Source organism: Bos taurus, chromosome 2, assembly GCF_002263795.3.
Source record: "Bos taurus isolate L1 Dominette 01449 registration number 42190680 breed Hereford chromosome 2, ARS-UCD2.0, whole genome shotgun sequence".
Lineage (NCBI taxonomy): Eukaryota > Metazoa > Chordata > Mammalia > Artiodactyla > Bovidae > Bos > Bos taurus.
Genome location: NC_037329.1, coordinates 69,553,291 through 69,571,328, shown reverse-complemented (window position 1 = coordinate 69,571,328; position 18,038 = coordinate 69,553,291). Strand labels below are relative to the sequence as shown.

Below are 18,038 nucleotides of genomic sequence, written 5' to 3'. Positions count from 1 at the left end.
CTTGGTGCTGGCCAGCAGAGGAGGCTGCTGCTGTGTCTGTACCCCCATGAGGTGGCTGGGCACCAGGAGGGTGCTCAGGTCTCTGAATGGGGAGGGCTGTCTCCTCTCATGTCTGTGTTGCTGGTGGCTGGCACAGCACCTGACCCATGGTTGGCACCAAAGAACTCTTTGTTGAACGAGTGAATTCATTGAGTCTAAAAATAGTTCTCATTGAGGGTTCCAGGTAGACTTTGAGTGTTGATTGGCACTGAAATGGATTAAGTCTGTCTGCTCTGCAGAACAGCACTTATTTGAATGGATGTCTTTCGTTGTGTTTGTTTAAATGAAACAAAAACACAGCCCCCTGTGTCTGGGTACCATGATGGGTTCTGCATAGATAGAGGTGGCAGGGGAGTGTCTGTGCCCCAGAGCACAGGTTCCCCCAGAACCAGCAGGTGCAGGGTGTACACAGAACAGACCAGCAGGGAGTGCAAGTAATAGAACAGGTGTCTGTGGCCTGTGGAAGGGTTCCTGAGTAAAGAGGAAACTGCCTACCTGTTTCTTGTGAAATTGTACTCACACATACACACACAAACACACACACACACAGAGTTAAATGAAGCAGTTAATGCCCAATGATAGGAGAATTGCTGAACAGATTATAGTTCCTATGCCGTATCATGCAGATAAATAAAAACAACCTCAGAAATGATGCATAGAAGGAAACTACTGGAAGGAAATCCATGAGAAGTTAGTAATAGTTTCCTTCTGGACCTTGTCAGCCACCCTTGGTCAGAACATGGCTTTTCATCACTGCTTCCCAAAATGTTTCAACAGATGGAGAAGAAGAAACAAGAAAACAAGATGAGGAGAGACCAGCTGAACGACCAGTACTTGGAATTGTTAGAAAAACAGAGGCTGTACTTTAAGACCGTGAAAGAGTTCAAGGAGGTAAGAGGGGGATGGGGCCCTTGAGGCTGGGCAAGATTCTTGTTCAGCACCACCCCCCACCAAGATGAACCTCTGCAAACCAGAGCATTTCTTTGGTTTTCCACCGGTCTGAAATGGAAATAGCAAGTGGGCAGTTGACCTGACAGTAAAGTGTACATCTAAGTAGTTCACGATTGTGTTGTTTTGTGGCCCATCTTGAAGCTCTAACTGAACTTCAGTTCTAAGAAACATCACTTCATCTTCTTGACACTCTGTAGCCACATTAAGCTCACAAGTAAAATGGCATCGCAGGGCCACCTGGAAACAGTGTTTGGTATAGATTCACGTCTAGCATTTCCCTTCCTCCCAATCTTAAGCTGCGAGGAACCTTGAGAAGCCATGTGTGAGGGGAGTGAACTGTGAGTGTGACAGGCTTGGGTTCACATCCTGCCACTGGCCTACTATGCACATGGGTAGGGACCAGCTGTGCACGTGTCTGGCACCTGTCACACCCACCCTCTGCCAAATGTTGACCCCTGTCTTTTCTCTTGCACTTGGGCAGGATTACTGTCCATCATTCCAGAAAGGAAAGTGCCCTTTTATTAAGAGATTTTCCAGAAAGCAGACTTCATTCTGTCATTTGCCAAGATTTCATCAGCTTTATTTTCAGGACTTCTTTCCCCTTTTCTAATATAAATCTGTGTGGTTTTTTCTAATATAAATCTTTGTGGTTTTAGTGAATTTAGAAGATACAGGGAAGCTAAAGGTAGTTGTATCCTGGCATGTGGTCAATGGAATAAAAAACAGTCTTTCCATACCAACGTTTTTGTTCTTACATGTTTTCTGTGGCTCTTCGCTCTTCCTTCCTCCCTTCCCCAGTTTTCCTTCTCTGCTGCTTCTTCCTATTATTGTAACGTAACTTTTGAGAGCCACAACTGTAGGCATTTCAGAATGTCTCATCCTTTCAATAAACGAGTAATAACAAATCAGAAGTAATTCCACCCTTTGCCTTGAGGGGACTGATGTAGCGGGTATGGTCAGGGAAGGCCCCTCCCCAGTGAGAACTTGGTCTTGGGCAAAGTGACCAGGTGAACTGCTCCGCGTTTGGAAGCCTCTGGTCAGCAGGGGTTGGAGCCAAAGGGCCAGCAAGAGAGCTACAGGAAGTAAACAGGGACCCACCGCTCCCCACCTGAGCTCTTTTTCCCAAATAACACACAAAGAGAAAAGGCCCAGAGGAGAAGAGTTACACTTAAATGTTGCTTGGACACACCAGCACTGACATTTTGACAGCAGAAGCAAAGAGCAAATGAATTGGGAGGATAAGTATAAGCTGTCAAAATCAAAGCAAATAAAAGTGAGATGGAAAAGCTCTTTACTACACTGCAGGCTCTTGGAGTGAAGACTGGGGGTCATCTCTGAAGGAAGCAGTTCCCTCAGGTATGTTAAGGTCAAGATTTCCATGTTCCCGCCTCCTTGGCACAGTTACTGTCACTCAGAGACTGAAGGTGGGTCTCTCAGAACCCATAAAGACCCCAGACCAGACCAGGTGTGCTGGCTTCTGTGTCCTTCAATCCAAAGCAAGATGGAAAAGGGGGAAGGGGAATGGAATATTTGCTGCAGATGGCTACATGTATTTCACTTAAAGGACTCACCTTTTTAAAAAAAAAATATGTCTTATTTTTTGATACTACAATTGCCTCTCTTATAAAATGATGGTGACAGTGTGTACTCCTTTTTTTTTTTTAAATCATCTTACTTGGTAAAAATTTAAAACCATGAGTTAGCATTCTAAAATCTTAGAAATTTTTTTCAAGCTCTTCTGTGGTAAGTTGGGGCCACCGCAGGTGTTAAGGCTTCCTTGCTGCTCCCTAGCTCCCACCGCATCCTTCCAGTTAGAGTAATTCTGCCATTTTACATGTTGCAGATTCATGTAAGATCTCATTTGTGGGAGAAAAGCAGTTTGAAAAATCAGATTTTCATCCCAGGATGGAATCTTCTCCCAGAACCTCTGCTCCGCCTCCTCTGCTTGTTTTTCCCCCGACCTGCTTAGTTTTCTTCTCCCCAGTTCTGAATTCTTACCACATCCTGGTCCCAGCACCATGCTGGGCAGTAAGTATTCTTCATGCAGAGCAGTGTCATCCAGAACATGGTCTTTGACACCACTTGGCATGCGTGTGTGCTCAGTCATGTCTGACTCTCTGCAACCCTGTGACTGTTGGCTTCCAGGCTCTTGTCCATGGGATTCTCCAGGCAAGAATACTGGAGTGGGTTGCCATTTCCTTCTCCAGGGGATTTTCCCGACCAGGAATCAAACCCAAGTCTCCAGCATATCCTGCATTGGCAGGCATATTCCTTACCACTGAGCCTTCACAGCTTCCCCTTGACCACCCCAATCATCCCTTTATGGGGTACAGCTGACTCCACATTAATTGAGCTCCTGTGACCCTGTGGGCTCCATGAAGGCACTAGGTCATGCCCTCATCCTGACTCCAACCTCCTCTGGGATCAAGACCGTTTTGAGTAGAGACATTGAGTTATCTCTAAAATTCCATTGACTCGCTTGCCCTGGGAGGGTTTGTTAATAACAAGTCTGCCAGGGAAAAAACATATACTCTGAAAACACCTTAATGGCAGTATTACACCAACTAATCGTGTTTCTCAAAGCACAGTTTCTCACAAGTTGCCCAAACTAAGATTTAGGTTCTTGCCTGGCCCTGACGAAGCTAGCCATACATTTTTATGATGCTGAGTTTGGGCACATAATCTCGAGTGAGTGGAGCTCACAGTGTCTGGCACATAACAGGCCCCATACTTTCTTCAGCAGACGAGAAGCAGACGCGAGGAGAAAGACCTAAAGGACTTTCTCTGTATTTGCTTTGAACTGGCAGACAATATCGTTCTGTCATCTCCTGAAAGGCTTCCAGGAGATTGCATGAATTAAGTAGTGCTCACACACCAGGCATGACCACCTGAAATGTCTTTACCAAAAACGTGAAGCCTCGTCTCAGTGTGGTGTGATGAGAAGAACGACCCCTGCTGGGGATTTTGCCATAGCAGCAGTTTTGATGCTTCCGAGGTTTTTAGTTTTGGGGTTATTTTTTGTTTTTTCCTCCTTCATAAGGTTATGTGAATAACAATTAAAACTTATTTATTCCTTATTATATTGTTTATCTTTTTCTTACGGAAATTTTCAAAAACACACAGAACTAGAGAAAGCAGTCTACCAGTGTAATAGTATGCCTCTCTGCCTGTTATATTCGTCTTTACTGCTCCCCACTTACGTTTTTTGGTTTTTTTGGTACTGGAGGCTTTTCCCCCAAGCAGATCTCAATAACTCATTTTAAATAAGAAAACTTTCTTCTCAACTTCTCTAACACAACAAATGTTACTCATCTTCACCTTCTTTCTCTTCCCACCCCCTAGAAGTTATCTCCCCCTCCAAAAACATGTGCTTAAAAAATGTCAGAGTATCTTGCTTCTGGCAGAACAACTCAGCTTCACACCCACCCAGCCCTCCCTAGCTCTGAATGGAAGGTATACAGAAACCCTGAGGATGAACCAGGGTCACTGCAGCCAAGAGCAAAGGGCCTCCAGAGAAGTGGGAGCATCTGGCCAGGCCCAGGGAGGTGGAAACATCTTTGGGGACTTTGGGGGTCTTGGATGCAGAAAGGGCCAAGGGTGACCAAGTTTTTCTTCCACACTAAGTGGCAGCGTGGTGACTGAAGGCTCAACCCCTCGAGGTCCTTCCCCTTCCATGCTCACCTCTCACTGTAAACTGGGCTCCTTGCGGTCCAGGGAGGAAGTGGACATGATGTGCGAGCAGACGAAAGTATCCTGAGCTATCAAGGCCACTGCAAACGGGGAGGAGGACGCACAGTGAGATGCTGTGGAAGAAGGGGATTCAAAACAACACAGCCATGGCCTTGTACCCTGGATGCCAGACTCTGCACACAGGGGATGAGGCCAGTGACCTTGTCCACATCCTGCAGCACCCTCAGTGATGGGTTTCCTACAGCTCACTTTATGGGAGAGGTGTCCCTCGATACGTTTCTCTCCCTCTGTCTGCTGTGGGTTTCTCTGTTAAAGCTGAGGGTATTCTTAACCTTCGCTCTTGTGGAGTAAGAGCTCTTCTTCATGCTCCATCTGCTGTCTCTTAGGACTCCTTGGGCCGTGGTGTCCAAGACTTTCCCCTTCCTCACTGGAGGCATCCAAGATCAGAGAAGTGTCTGCTTTCTGCTTCTGCCCCTTGGGGATTGAAGTCTTTGGGGATGACAGTGCCTAATCTTCTCCTGTCCTCAGTCTGACAGTCAGTCTTTGTGACTGTTGGGGCCTTGAAGGTCAGCGTGTGTCCAGGAACCTCCCCTACACTGGTGGCAATGGAAAAGGAGGCCTGTCCACTGATCCACAGGCCTCTCCAGGGACAGGGAAGGATGCAGAGGTGGGCGATAACACGGTCCCCACCTCTCTGCTCTGTCTTTCTGTTTCCCCTGCAGGAAGGCCGCAAGAACGAGATGTTGCTGTCCAAAGTGAAAGCCAAGGCCTCTTGAACATTCCCAGACATCATTGCACATCATTGATGTCTTCGTCTAAACGCCATGTATCAGCTCCGAGATGGTGAAATGGTTCTGGACACTGCAGCAGAGATGTAGGTGTGATGATCTCAACACGGGATATTTCCTTCCTCCTCTTTGCTCACATTGCATCTCCATGGTGGCTGTTGTCTATGGGATCGGACGGTGCAGACATTGTGGCTTGGATAACACCCATCCTCCAGTGAAGAAATGTGGGCAGTGTCTGTTCTCTGTGTCGATTCTACTTTTATTTCTCCAGTAACATTGCACATATGAAGGTACCTGTATTTGAATGGACTCTGAATAAAGAGGAATTCATTTGTTCAGTAATGTTAATTGAGCAGCTGCTGAGGAGGAAGCACTGAGCAGGAGGACACAGACCCTGCACCCAGGCTTCCAGCACGTGGCCCCAGAGCTTGATCACGGGGACTTTTCTTTTCTTAGTAAACAAGGCTTTTAGCTGAACGACCAGCCCATGTGAATATTGGTCACTTGGGCCTCTCACTTGCCGTGATGCCTTTTGTTCCTGGTCCCTCGGGGGCTGCTCAGCAACCTTAATGGTGTAGCAACTAGAATGAAAACTCAGTGTCTGCCCTTGGCTTCATCACACTCACCCAAGTTCATCTCACCAAAAAAAAAAAAAAAAAAAGACCTCAGCTTGGCACGTAAGAATGACACCTCACCGCTCCCTGCTCTCCTGTGAGTCTCAGCCAGTCTGTGGGTGGTCTTGTGCATCCTCACTAGGAGTACATCACATGCTCCCTGCTGTGCATAGGTCAGGGCTGGACCCAGAGGCAGGCTCGCCCACAGTCACCCCCGTCCAGGCCAGTGTGTAAATCCTGGAGGGACCGGCCTTGAGCAGGTGCTGAGGGTGTCCGAGCAGGAAGAGCAGCCAGGTGTGCAGAGATCCAGGAGTTTTCACGGAGCCAGCTGGGTTGGGCTGGATCCGAAGGAGGAATCACAGTTGAATAGAGATTAGTGGAAAAGCCATTTTGGATAAAGTACAGATGTGATTAAAACTCAAAGAGTGCAGGGAGAGTATAAGGCATGCTTGTTGGGAGAGGGGTGGGTGGCCAGTCTCTGCAGGGGGCTTTAGAGACTAGTCCGGGAAGGTGGGCAGAGACTCACCCTTTGCAGAGCCTTGAAGGAAAGACAGAGGGCTTTACGGTTTCTCCCGGAAGGAGTCCATCCAAACAGCCCCTTCTGCCCCGGCCCTCAGGAATCGCTCAGGGTCAGTGAACCCAGCATGAGCAAGGCTTGCACATCATTCCACACAAGCCTTGCAGGTACCAGTCAGCAGGTTTGGGCTATGAAACATAAAAGCTTAAACGTGCAGTGAGCATGCTGCGTGCAGCTGCAGGGACATTGTGCTCGGTTTTAGTTCCCTAATGTGTGGAGTAAGCAGGGCTGGTGTGTACAGACTTAAAGAATCTCATGCTGGATCAATGACCCTTGGCTTCTGTGCTGGTCCAGCAAGGCCCGCCCAGTGAGGAGGCTGCTCCCCGTGCCCCCACGTGCTGATGGCACTGTTCCTGATCATGTACTTCTCCGCCTGGGTGGGTGCTGGTAGCCTGTGGATTTTGAAAGGACTCAGTGAGGCTGAAGCCAGTGGTTGCCAGAGTGCAGGTAGAGCTCCAGGGGCAAGGGAAGGTGGGGACGGTAAAACTGTAAACTATCTCAGGTTCAGGAAAACACTTTGGTGATCTTGCTGAGAAGCTCACAGGCCTAACAACTTGTGAGCAGGTAGACTATTTGTGTGTTGTCCCCAGGTTGTGGGAGGAGAAATGGGTTATCCTGGGGATCATGGTGGCACCCCCTCTCTGGATGACTGAAGAAAGTTGGGCATGGCTAATCCAGAGGAACTGATGCGTCTTCTGGAAGTGGGGGTATTGACTTTGGGCTGTGTTTCCACAGAGTTTCATTCGGTTTTGGTATAGGGAGGTATCAGGAGATGATGTTTCCATTTTTTAGTCCCTTAGGACTAAGGGATAAGGCCTGAAAAAGATAATAAATCCGTTTCTGTTCCTTGAACATATCTTGAATTAAACTGCAGAAGCCAGTCTTGAGAATTCTGTTTGCTACAGATAACCCACAGCACGGATAGTGCCTTTGTGAGTAAAGAGGACGTTAAATGTGCTTTATATAGTCAGGCCTCAGAGGTCAGGGGGCCTCCCAGGACCCATTCTGTATGCGCAGAGGATGGCTGGCTGCTCTGCTGAGCCCACAGGCTTTTCTGGAGATGAAAAATACATCACAGTTGTAAAACATATGCTACCAGGAGAAGGAGATTTCCCCAGGAGCAGTCTGTCCTCCCTGTTCAGTCAGGGCAGTGAGCTTGCTGGCAGCTGGTGCCTGGGATTCTCAGGAAGCCCCTGGGCTGGGCCCCCATTCCATGTGCACCTTAGGGAGTCAGAGCCGCTGTGAGCAGGACAGACTGACGACCTCCAGGCACCTGAGAAGACACTCGGGTTGCGTTTGTTACTGTCCTTGGCCTGGATTCAGGCTCCTAGGTCACTGCTCAGCTAATTGCACCAAGGGAGGTGCCGAGGTTACTCGTCAGGAGCCTGAGTGGGCACAGCCCAAGTGCGTCAGGCCTAAGCTCTCATTAGAGTCTGCAGGATGTGGTTTTAACTGGGTTCATTGCCCGTGTTCTGTGGAGAGCTGGCTGTCCTGCCAGCAAAACCAGAAGGCAGAGGGGCTGGTAGACAGGAGACCTTTCCCAGGCTGAGGATTCACTCCCTGACAATCCCTGCAGCTCCTGGGCCTCCTGAAACCAGGCGCAGGAGACAGGGGGGACCTCGAGCTGTCACATTGACCAGAGCAGTCTTGCCTGAGGGCACTTTGGGCCCATGGCCTGCAAACCTATGCCACCTGATCCCTGTCACCTCAGCACAGCCTCGTGTTGCCCTCTCTGCAGGTGATCAGGGAAGTGGCCTTTTAGCAACAAGTTACCATGGCTTGAGCCTGAGATGCAGTTAAGTGACTTGAATGAAACTGAGGAAGGAAGTGCTCTGAGTCGTTCATGGCCATTGGTGGCCTTAAGCATGACTCGCTACACAGCCAGACAGTGAAGAGCCCCCGTAGGGCGAGGGCCCAACATCTGTCCAAGTGGCTGGCACTGGCCAAGAGAAGGGCCTTGTGTGATGTGTCCTCAGAGTCCCCAGGCCTTCTCTTGGTCCTTTGCCCCAGCCATGACAGTTCTGTCTCATAGCACACGGTGATAGGCTAAAAATGCTATATAAAAAAATAATGTTATAGTCTCCCTGTCCTCACAGTAAATGTGTAGAAATGTTAGCGGGGATTTAGCAGCTGGTCTGCAGCCTCTTTGAGGACGTGGGGAATACGATGGACTCTCCACGTCAGCCTTTCGTCAGTTCCTCAGAGATGCCAGGCTCACACTGCCTTGCCTCTGCCTGGACCTGTCTCCCTCCAAGACTGTGGACAAGGGCTTTCCCAGACACCTGATGCTCGCACAGATGCCTCGGTGTCAGCCTGCATCCCTGACCACACCCTGCCCTCTCCCCTGCTTTCCGTCTTGACGGCACACTCCCTTAGTCCTGTGCGACCCCTGTTGGCTGCCTCCACTCTGGGGTGTAAGCGGCAAAGGCAGGGACGTCACCTGTGGTGTTCTCTGCAGTCTCCCTGGCGTCTGACTAAAGTGGGTGATCAGGAAACTCTGGCTGGGTAAAATAGCTTCTACAAACCGCAGCTATGTGTCCTTGTATTAGCAGAGTTTAGATTGAACCTTTCATCTGATTTGTGCTTAGCTTGAGAATGAGGGGGCGATTTTATTCAGCCACTTTAGAGAGTCTCAGAGTGTTTGTTACACTGTAACCTTGATGGCTGAGATGAGAAGGGTGTCCGAGGTTTCAGACCTTTCAAAGGCATTACTTTTTGCAGATGGTTTTTGCCCCCCATGCAGATGGGGGGAGTGGGGGGAAAAGGGAACATACTATTGTCAGAGATTAGGTCAGGAGGATGTCTTGGCTCAGAGTAAACCATGCATAAAGGTAGCCTGGCTGGTTAAATGACTGAGCCACATGAAACCAAGCAGTGGGAAGCACCCTGGAAGCATACTGTGTTGGCAGAAGTATGCACGGTACAACCGCATGGAGGTCAGTCAGACAGTGTCTATCAAAAGTGCAAATGCACAAACCTTTCAGGTCAGCAATGCTACGTCTAAGGATTTTTTCCTATATACAAGGATTTGCATTTCAGCATTATTTGTAATAGCAAGAAGATGGAAACTGCCACCAACATAGGGCAGTGGTTAAATAAATTGTGGCAAATCCATACAATGGTATATTAAGCTATTCTCTATCTTCTACCATGGAATGATCCCTAAGATGCATGGTTAAGTGGAGATAAAGACTTGGCTTACTAGTGTTTGTTTCTGAAAATAAAAGGAAGAGGGTGGGGAAAATGTGGCTGTATATATACTTCCTGTATGTGCGCATAGTTAGAGAATCTCTAGGGGGATCCACAGGAACCTGACAGCTTCAGCTGCCTCTGGGATGAGCGGTAGGGGTTACTTTTCACAGTTTATGTTTTGTATCTTTTGAATTTTGTACCATGTACATGTAATATCTATTAAAAAAATAAAGTTTTTAAATTTTCACTTTGTTTACATTTTTAAAAAAAGAAACAAGGTGTCAGATTTTTGGTGAGTAAATCCGCTTTCCTTAGAAATGTAAAGTCCTTGAGCCCAAAGTAGTTGATCTCATTTTCTCAGGTGTTAGGGAAAACAGGGAAGTGAAGGGGGGGCCTCCTCTTCTGGAAGAACTCTGGGGAGACGAAGCAGTGGGGGGTGCTCTGCTCTCATTGTGTGGGTTGAGTGGCAGTGTGGGGGATGGGGGGATGGACGGTGAAGTGGCTGCATCCTGGGACAGACCATGCCTGCTGCACGGTCACCTCCGTCTCTTGAGGATCACAACAGAACCCCTGCTCCCCTGGCTTTGGGCTTTAATAACTGAAGATGGCACCTCTGAGCCATGGGGCAAGGGGAGCCCCACCTGTCTCGCATGGAAACCTGCTGTGGGTGATCCTTTCCCATCCCTTTGTTTTCCAAATGGTTTTTACAGTACCGATTTTGTTCAGCTCTAGGTGGCAATATGTGCAGCCCCAGGAGAGGAATCATGACAGCCATTTGAAAACAGTCATGAATTCTATTTGCCAAGAATTGGTTTACACATGGGTGTCTAACCCAGTCATGGCCAGCACAGAGGAGACCTTCCCACTGATAATCAACTCGAGATGGCAGAGAAGAGCTTCTGTTCTGGCAGCTCGTTGGGGAAGGGCAAGGGGTTTGGAGCAGGCTTCACCATCTCGAGAGCATCAGAAAGGACCTCCCAGCACTCTGAGCTCAGCGGAGTGAAAGGCTGAAAAGAGCCTGGCTCCCTGAAGGCATGACACACTTCCAAACCAACCTGGGGACCACTTGTCTCCATATTTCTTGTTCTATGAGAAAAATGCCTGTTCACTCCTTCATTCAACCAACAAACATTTGAGGTTCTGCTCTGGGTCAGGCCCTGGGAATAGATCCAAGCAGGCAAAGGAACCTGTTTCCCTAGGGCTATACTCCTGTGGGGAAACACACATAAACAGGCAACGCACACCCTGTGTCACATGCTGCTTCAATGTGCTGACTCAGCAAAGACGCGGATCAGGACTGGCCTGTACGGTGGTGATGGCTGCAATTTTATAATGAGTGGTCAGAGAATAAAACTTTACGTTCTTAACTGAAAACTGCGTCGGTTTATGTTCTGAAGTTTTTACCAGAGGGCCAGGTGATTTGCTGCCTATTAGAGACACTACACTTTTATCCGTCGCATCAGTGATTCTCAGTGTTCACAGTCTCCTGTTTTCATCTAGGCTAGCAGTAGACATTGCCGTAGCATTCGGCTTTGCAAAGTGTCTCCTGTCCTTAATTGCCTTTCTTTCACTTTTTAGACACACTGATTGTCTCTGAATTCTATAAACTGTTTACTTTTACTTGCTTTCATTTTATTTTTGTCACATATAAGCCAGATACTTTTTTTATGGTTTAATGCTACCAGTACTATTATTTGCATGATTTAAAATTACTCTCAAAGTTGATATTCTAGGTGTTGTCAGGTTAATTCAGGGCTTCCCTGGTGGCTCTGTTGGTAAAGAATCAGCCTGCAGTGCAGGAGACCCAGGTTCAATCCTTGGGTCAAGAAGATCCCCTGTAGAAGGGGAATGGCTACCCACTCCAGTATTCTTGACTACAGAATTCCATGGACAGATGAGCCTGGTGAGCTGTACAGTCAATGGGGTCTCAAAGAGTCAGACATGACTGAGCAACTAACACTTTCACTTTCACTTCAGGTTAATTCAGGTAAGAGAGAAAAAGTATTTTGCATTTTTCTAGATTTGTGTGCTTTTCTGTTTCAGAAGTTTGACTCATGAGTGTTTTCATTATGAAAATCCTATTTAGAAAAAATTGCTCTTTCTTAATTGTCTTCCCCTTCTTTAGGATATTTATGTTCTTAGCACTAAATAAATATTAATAAGCAAAACCTCACTATGAGTGAAGGAATGAGTCACATAGGTAGATACCCGTGTGAGGAGAGTTCCAGGCATAGAGAGGAGCAGGTATCAAGGTGTAGGTTGGAGCACACACAGCAGGTGAGTCTGGGGAGCAGGAAGGGGACTTGTATGGGGAACCATGGGAGGGTTTTGACAAGATTTCAACAAAGACACCTCTGGTGGTATGCTGACTACAGACTGCAGGGGAGGCGGGGCAGAAGCAGGGAGCCCAGCTAAGCAATGACTGATAATCTACATGAAACACACCTGAGACAAAGTTTTAAGAGACAACGCATACCCTTTCCATACTAGTCTAATGTTTTTCCTGTTCTACTTAATTTTTGAAAAATGCTAACTACTGTATTGGATTCCATTCTTCACTCCCCAGAGCAGACACCCTTGTCACAGCACCCTGGCAGGTGGAATGTGCTTCCTCACCCCTTGAGTTGTTAGCAGCCTTGACAGGGGCAAAAGTTTGAGAACATGCTGTGTATTGGACTTGCCCTCTTGTAGCCTCTCTGGAGAAGAACTTACCCTGCTGGCCAGAGGAAGTTCAGACATACATGGAGCAGACAGAGACCAACCTGCAGCTTGAAGCTGAGCCCAGAAGAGCCCAGCCTGAACCAGTGAAATCCCAGTGACTCACAGACACCTCAGCAGAGGAGGCTTGTTGCTATACACCACTCAGATTCTGCAGTGATTGTGTGCAGATGTTGAGAACATAAGTGACTGAGATGATCACCAACTGATTTCATGGCAACTTGACCTGGGGTTTAAAAAACACTCCTCTGTACCATCCAGCTTCAGTGCAGAGGGAGCAGGTCAGGGGCCAAAGAGAAGGCTTCTAGGGTGGTACCCCCACATGGAAGAGATGTTCACAGAGGACAGCAGTTGTGAACAGAATCCAGATTTCCCTCAGACATGCCTGAAGAAACATGGAGGCCATGATAAATGGGAGAAAAATGGCATGCTTTATACAGGACAAAATTGATAAAATAAAACTGCCAAGTTAGCCACATCCACCCTACAGGCCTGGAACTTTATGGAACTGGATTTGGACATGAAGACCCTTCAGTGATAACTTAATCAGCAAATAAATCCTGACAAGATTAATTCCAGTTACAGCCTCCTGGCCTTGTCTCCCATGTCCTACAGGCAGAGATTTGAGGCAGAACAGAGACTAGGCTTAAGGAAGTTCCTGCAATATTTACTGTAAATCTGATATTTTGTCAATAGATTTCTATTTCTGATATTCTGTATTAAATTACATATGGATACATGGATATGTATGGCTGAGTCCCTTTGCTGTTTCAGTTCAGTTCAGTCCAGTCGCTCAGTCATGTCCGACTCTTTGCAACCCCATGAATTGCAGCACACCAGGCCTCCCTGTCCATCACCAACTCCCAGAGTTCACTCAAACTCACGTCCATCGAGTTGGTGATGCCATCCAGCCATCTCATCCTCTGTCATCCCCTTCTCCTCCTGCCCTCAATCCCTCCCAGCATCAGAGTCTTTTCCAATGAGTCAGCTCTTCACATGGGTGGACAAACTCCTGGAGTTTCAGCTTTAGCATCATTCCTTCCAAAGAACACCCAGGGCTGATCTCCTTTAGGATGGACTGGTTGGATCTCCTTGCAGTCCAAGGGACTCTCAAGAGTCTTCTCCAACACCACAGTTCAAAAGCATCAATTCTTCGGCATTTAGCTTTCTTCACAGTCCAACTCTCACATCCATACATGACCACAGGAAAAACTATAGCCTTGACTAGACGAACCTTTGTTGGCAAAGTAATGTCTCTGTTTTCAATATGCTATCTAGGTTGGTCATAACTTTCCTTCCAAGGAGTAAGCGTCTTTTAATTTCATGGCTGCAGTCACCATCTGTAATGATTTTGGAGCCCCCAAAATAAAATCTAACATTGTTTCCACTGTTTTCCCATCTATTTCCCATCAAGTGATGGGACCAGATGCCATGATCTTCGTTTTCTGAATGTTGAGCTTTAAGCCAACTTTTTCACTCTCCTCTTTCACTTTCATCAAGAGGCTTTTTAGTTCCTCTTCATTTTCTGTCATAAGAGTGGTGTCATCTGCATATCTGAGGTTATTGATATTTCTCCCAGCAATCTTGATTCCAGCTTGTACTTCTTCCAGCCCAGTGTTTCTCATGATGTACTCTGCATATAAGTTAAATAAGCAGAGTGACAATATACAGCCTTGATGTACTCCTTTTCCTATTTAGAACCAGTCTGTTGTTCCATGTCCAGTTCTAACTGTTGCTTCCTGACCTGCATACAAATTTCTCAAGAAGCAGGTCAGGTGGTCTGGTATTCCCATCTCTTTCAGAATTTTCCACAGTTTATTGTGGTCCACACAGTCAAAGTTTTTGGCATAGTCAATAAAGCAGAAATAGATGTTTTTCTGGAACTCTTTTGCTTTTTCCATGATCCAGCAGATGTTGGCAATTTGATCTCTGGTTCCTCTGCCTTTTCTAAAACCAGCTTGAACATCAGGAAGTTCACGGTTCACATATTGCTGAAGCCTGGCTTGGAGAATTTTGAGCATTACTTTACTAGCATGTGAGATGAGTGCAATTGTGCGGTAGTTTGAGCATTCTTTGGCATTGCCTTTCTTTGGGGTTGGAATGAAAACTGACCTTTTCCAGTCCTGTGGCCACTGCTGAGTTTTCCAAATTTGCTGGCATATTGAGTGCAGCACTTTCACAACATCATCTTTCAGGATTCGAAATAGCTCAACTGGAATTCCATCACCTCCACTAGCTTTGTTCGTAGTGATGCTTCCTAAGGCCCACTTGACTTCACATTCCAGGATGTCTGGCTCTAGGTCAGTGATCACACCATCATGATTATCTTGGTTGTGAAGATCTTTTTTGTACAGTTCTTCTGTGTATTCTTGCCACCTCTTCTTAATATCTTCTGCTTCTGTTAGGTCCATACCATTTCTGTCCTTTATCTTTGCCTGAAATGTTCCCTTGGTATCTCTAATTTTCTTGAAGAGATCTCTAGTCTTTCCCATTCTTTTGTTTTCCTCTATTTCTTTGCATTGATCGCTGAGGAAGGCTTTCTTATCTCTTCTTGCTATTCTTTGGAACTCTGCATTCAGATGCTTCTATCTTTCGTTTTATCCTTTGCTTTTTGCTTGTTTACCTGACACTAAATCAAAACATTGATCATTTTTGAACTTTTTTTTATTAGGGTATAGCCATATACTCCAATACAAAATAAAAAGTTCAAAAATAAAAGGAATTACAAGTACATCCTTATATAAAGTTAATCATCAATTGATCTGTCTCAATAACCTCAGATATGCAGATGCTGCAGCTGCTGCTAAGTCACTTCAGTCGTGTCTGACTGTGTGTGACCCCATAGACATCAGCCCACCAGGCTCTCCTGCCCCTGGGATTCTCCAGGCAAGAACACTGGAGTGGGTTGCCATTGCCTTCTCCAATGCATGAAAGTGAAGAAGTGAAAGTGAAGTCACTCAGTCGTGTCCAACTCTTAGCAACCCCATGGACTGCAGCCCACCAGGCTCCTCCATCCATGGGATTTTCCAGGCAAGAGTACTGGAGTGGGGTGCCATTGCCTTCTCCAAGATATGCAGATGACACCACCCTTATGGCAGAAAGTGAAGAGACACTAAAAAGCCTCTTGATGAAAGTAAAAGAGGAGAGTGAAAAAGTTGGCTTACAGCTCAACATTCAGAAAACTAAGGTCATGGCATCTGGTCCCATCACTTCAGGGGAAATAGATGGGGAAACAGTGGAAACAGTAGCTGACTTTATCTTGGGGGACTCCAAAATCACTGTAGATGGTGACTGCAGCCATGAAATGAAAAGACACTCCTTGGAAGGAAAGTTATGGCCAACCTAGACAGCATATTAAGCAGAGACATTACTTTGTCAACAAAGGTCCATCTAGTCAAGGCTATGGTTTTTCCAGTAGTCATGTATGGATGTGAGAGTTGGACTATAAAGAAAGCTGAGCACCAAAGAATTGATGCTTTTGAACTGTGGTGTTGGAGAAGACTCTTGAGAGTCCCGTGGACTGCAAGGAGATCCAACCAGTCCATCCTAAAGGAGATCAGTCCTGGGTGTTCATTGGAAGGATTGATGTTGAATCTGAAAACTCCAATACTTTGGTCACCTGACTCATTGATGCTGGGAAACATTGAGGGCAGGAGGAGAAGGGGACGACAGAGGATGAGATGGTTGGATGGCATCACCAACTCAATGGACATGGGTTTGGGTAGACTCTGGGAGTTGGTGATGGATAGGGAGGTGTGGCGTGCTGCAGTTCCTGGGGTCACAAAGAGTCGGACACGTCTGAGCAACTGAACTGAACTGATCTGTCTCAGAAATTGAGCATTTTGTAATTATAGTGAGTCATCAGGGAAGGCCTAAGTAAAGAAAAATTTCAAGTCTGAAAGGTCCAACAGAAGTTGCCATCAAATTAGTCAGCAAACAACTTGCTTTTAAGAAGTACTCAATGTAAATGATTCCCTCTGCCCGGGATGCTTCTATAATGATCTTACATTAAGTCAAGGCCCAGGTCAAATGAACACAATGATAAAGCATCCTATCCAATAGTGAGAGGAAGCCTAAAAATATCACTGCCCCCTCTTCCAAACCATACCTAGACTCTTCCTCTAAGGCCCCTTGCTGGAATCCAAGTGGAAAAGTACAAGTGGAACCACTACACCATGTGTGGGTCTCATGGTACAAAATGCAAGCCAACATTGAATGCAATCCAGTCAGATTTCGGTTGTGTTCTCTTCATTTTCCCATGTCAAGATTCAGGCAAACTTGAGTCCAGGTACTCATTCTGCCACCAAACAGGTCACTGGGCCCTGTGCTGAGAATATGGTAATGAGATAAAGGAAGAGCAAATCAGCTTCAGATAAAGGACAGAGCAAATCTCAGTCACTTCAGTCATGTCCATCTCTTTGAAACCCTATGAACTGTAGCTTGCCAGGCTCTTCTGTCCATGGGATTCTCCAGGCAAAAATGCCAGCATGGGTTGTCATGCCTTCCTCCAGGGGATCTTCCCAACGCAGGGACTGAACCCATGTCTGTTACATTTCCTGCATTGGCAGGCAGCTTCTTTACCACTAGCCCCACCTGGGATGCCAGTCTTGTATGAATTCTGGCCAATTAGCAATAACTGCCGAATGAACTGTCCAGAAAGGATTCTGAGGCTGAGTTCCAGCTCAGTGGGAAGATATGCTGAGATCGATTAGCAATGTCTGCACCACTCGGTGAGAGGGCATAGCTGCACACTTGCCACCTACCTGCTGTCTTTCTGGAGGGCCTTTGGCATCGCTGCTCCTGTAGTCCAGGCCCAAGTGGTATGGTTCCCAAATGTCATTAATGCTCAGCGGTGCGACAGCTCTGGCCCAGGTCACAAATGAAAGGGAGAAATTCCAGTTCCCTCCCCTCTCCAAGCCCTGGGTTTATCTCTGCTTGGTGAAAAGGTTCTTGAAGGCATTGTTGTAGTTCTTGTTAAAAGCTGTGTAAATCAGGGGATTGAAGAAAGAGTTGGAGTAGCCAAGCCACAGGAACACGCTTTTCCAGATGGGGGGCAGGCTGCAGGCACAGAGGGGGCCAATGAGCTCGGCCAGGAAGAAGGGGATCCAGCACAGCACGAACACGCCAATGAGGATGCCCACCATCACAGCTGCCCGCTTCTCCTTCTGCTCCCGCCATGAGGCTCCGCTCGTCTGGAAGGCCACCGTGGGGCGGCGGGCCGTGAACACCATCTCAGCCTCCTGAGGGTCCTCCTTTACCTGCGAACAGAGGAAATGCATAACTCAAAGATAAAATGCATAACGCTGGGCAGTACAGTGACATACAATACACCCAACCTTGGCCAGCCCCTCCCCTCCAGCCCCATACAAGATGCCCTGATGCCATCATCATCGCATATGTGTGCTCAGTCGTGTAGTACTCTTTGTGACCCTACAGGCAGGACTGTAGACCACCAGGCTCCTCTGTTCA

The 18,038-nt window shown here is 47.0% G+C and overlaps 2 protein-coding genes across 4 annotated transcripts in view; one reads left to right on the top strand and one right to left on the bottom strand.

Annotated features, from left to right (window-relative positions):
• Positions 1-10,098, top strand: part of CCDC93 (coiled-coil domain containing 93) — a 103,196-nt gene extending 93,098 nt beyond the window's left edge. The window contains exons 24-25 of one of the 2 annotated variants that reach the window (XM_005202545.5): positions 817-930; positions 5,403-10,098. In XM_005202545.5, the coding sequence (XP_005202602.2) occupies positions 817-930; positions 5,403-5,456 (168 nt within the window). In that variant the 3' untranslated portion in view covers positions 5,457-10,098. 2 annotated transcript variants of the gene reach the window in all.
• The window catches only part of LOC523484 (5-hydroxytryptamine receptor 5B), a 26,309-nt gene continuing 18,362 nt past the window's right edge, over positions 10,092-18,038 (bottom strand). The window contains exons 2-3 of one of the 2 annotated variants that reach the window (XR_003030970.2): positions 17,333-17,827; positions 10,092-16,896 (exon numbers count right to left, since the gene is read on the bottom strand). Coding sequence is in view for 1 of the 2 variants with exons in the window: in XM_005202546.5 (XP_005202603.1) it covers positions 17,495-17,827 (333 nt within the window). In the remaining variant the exon portion in view is untranslated. Of the gene's footprint in view, positions 17,828-18,038 lie in introns of both variants that reach the window. The other variant, XM_005202546.5, reaches the window with a different exon arrangement.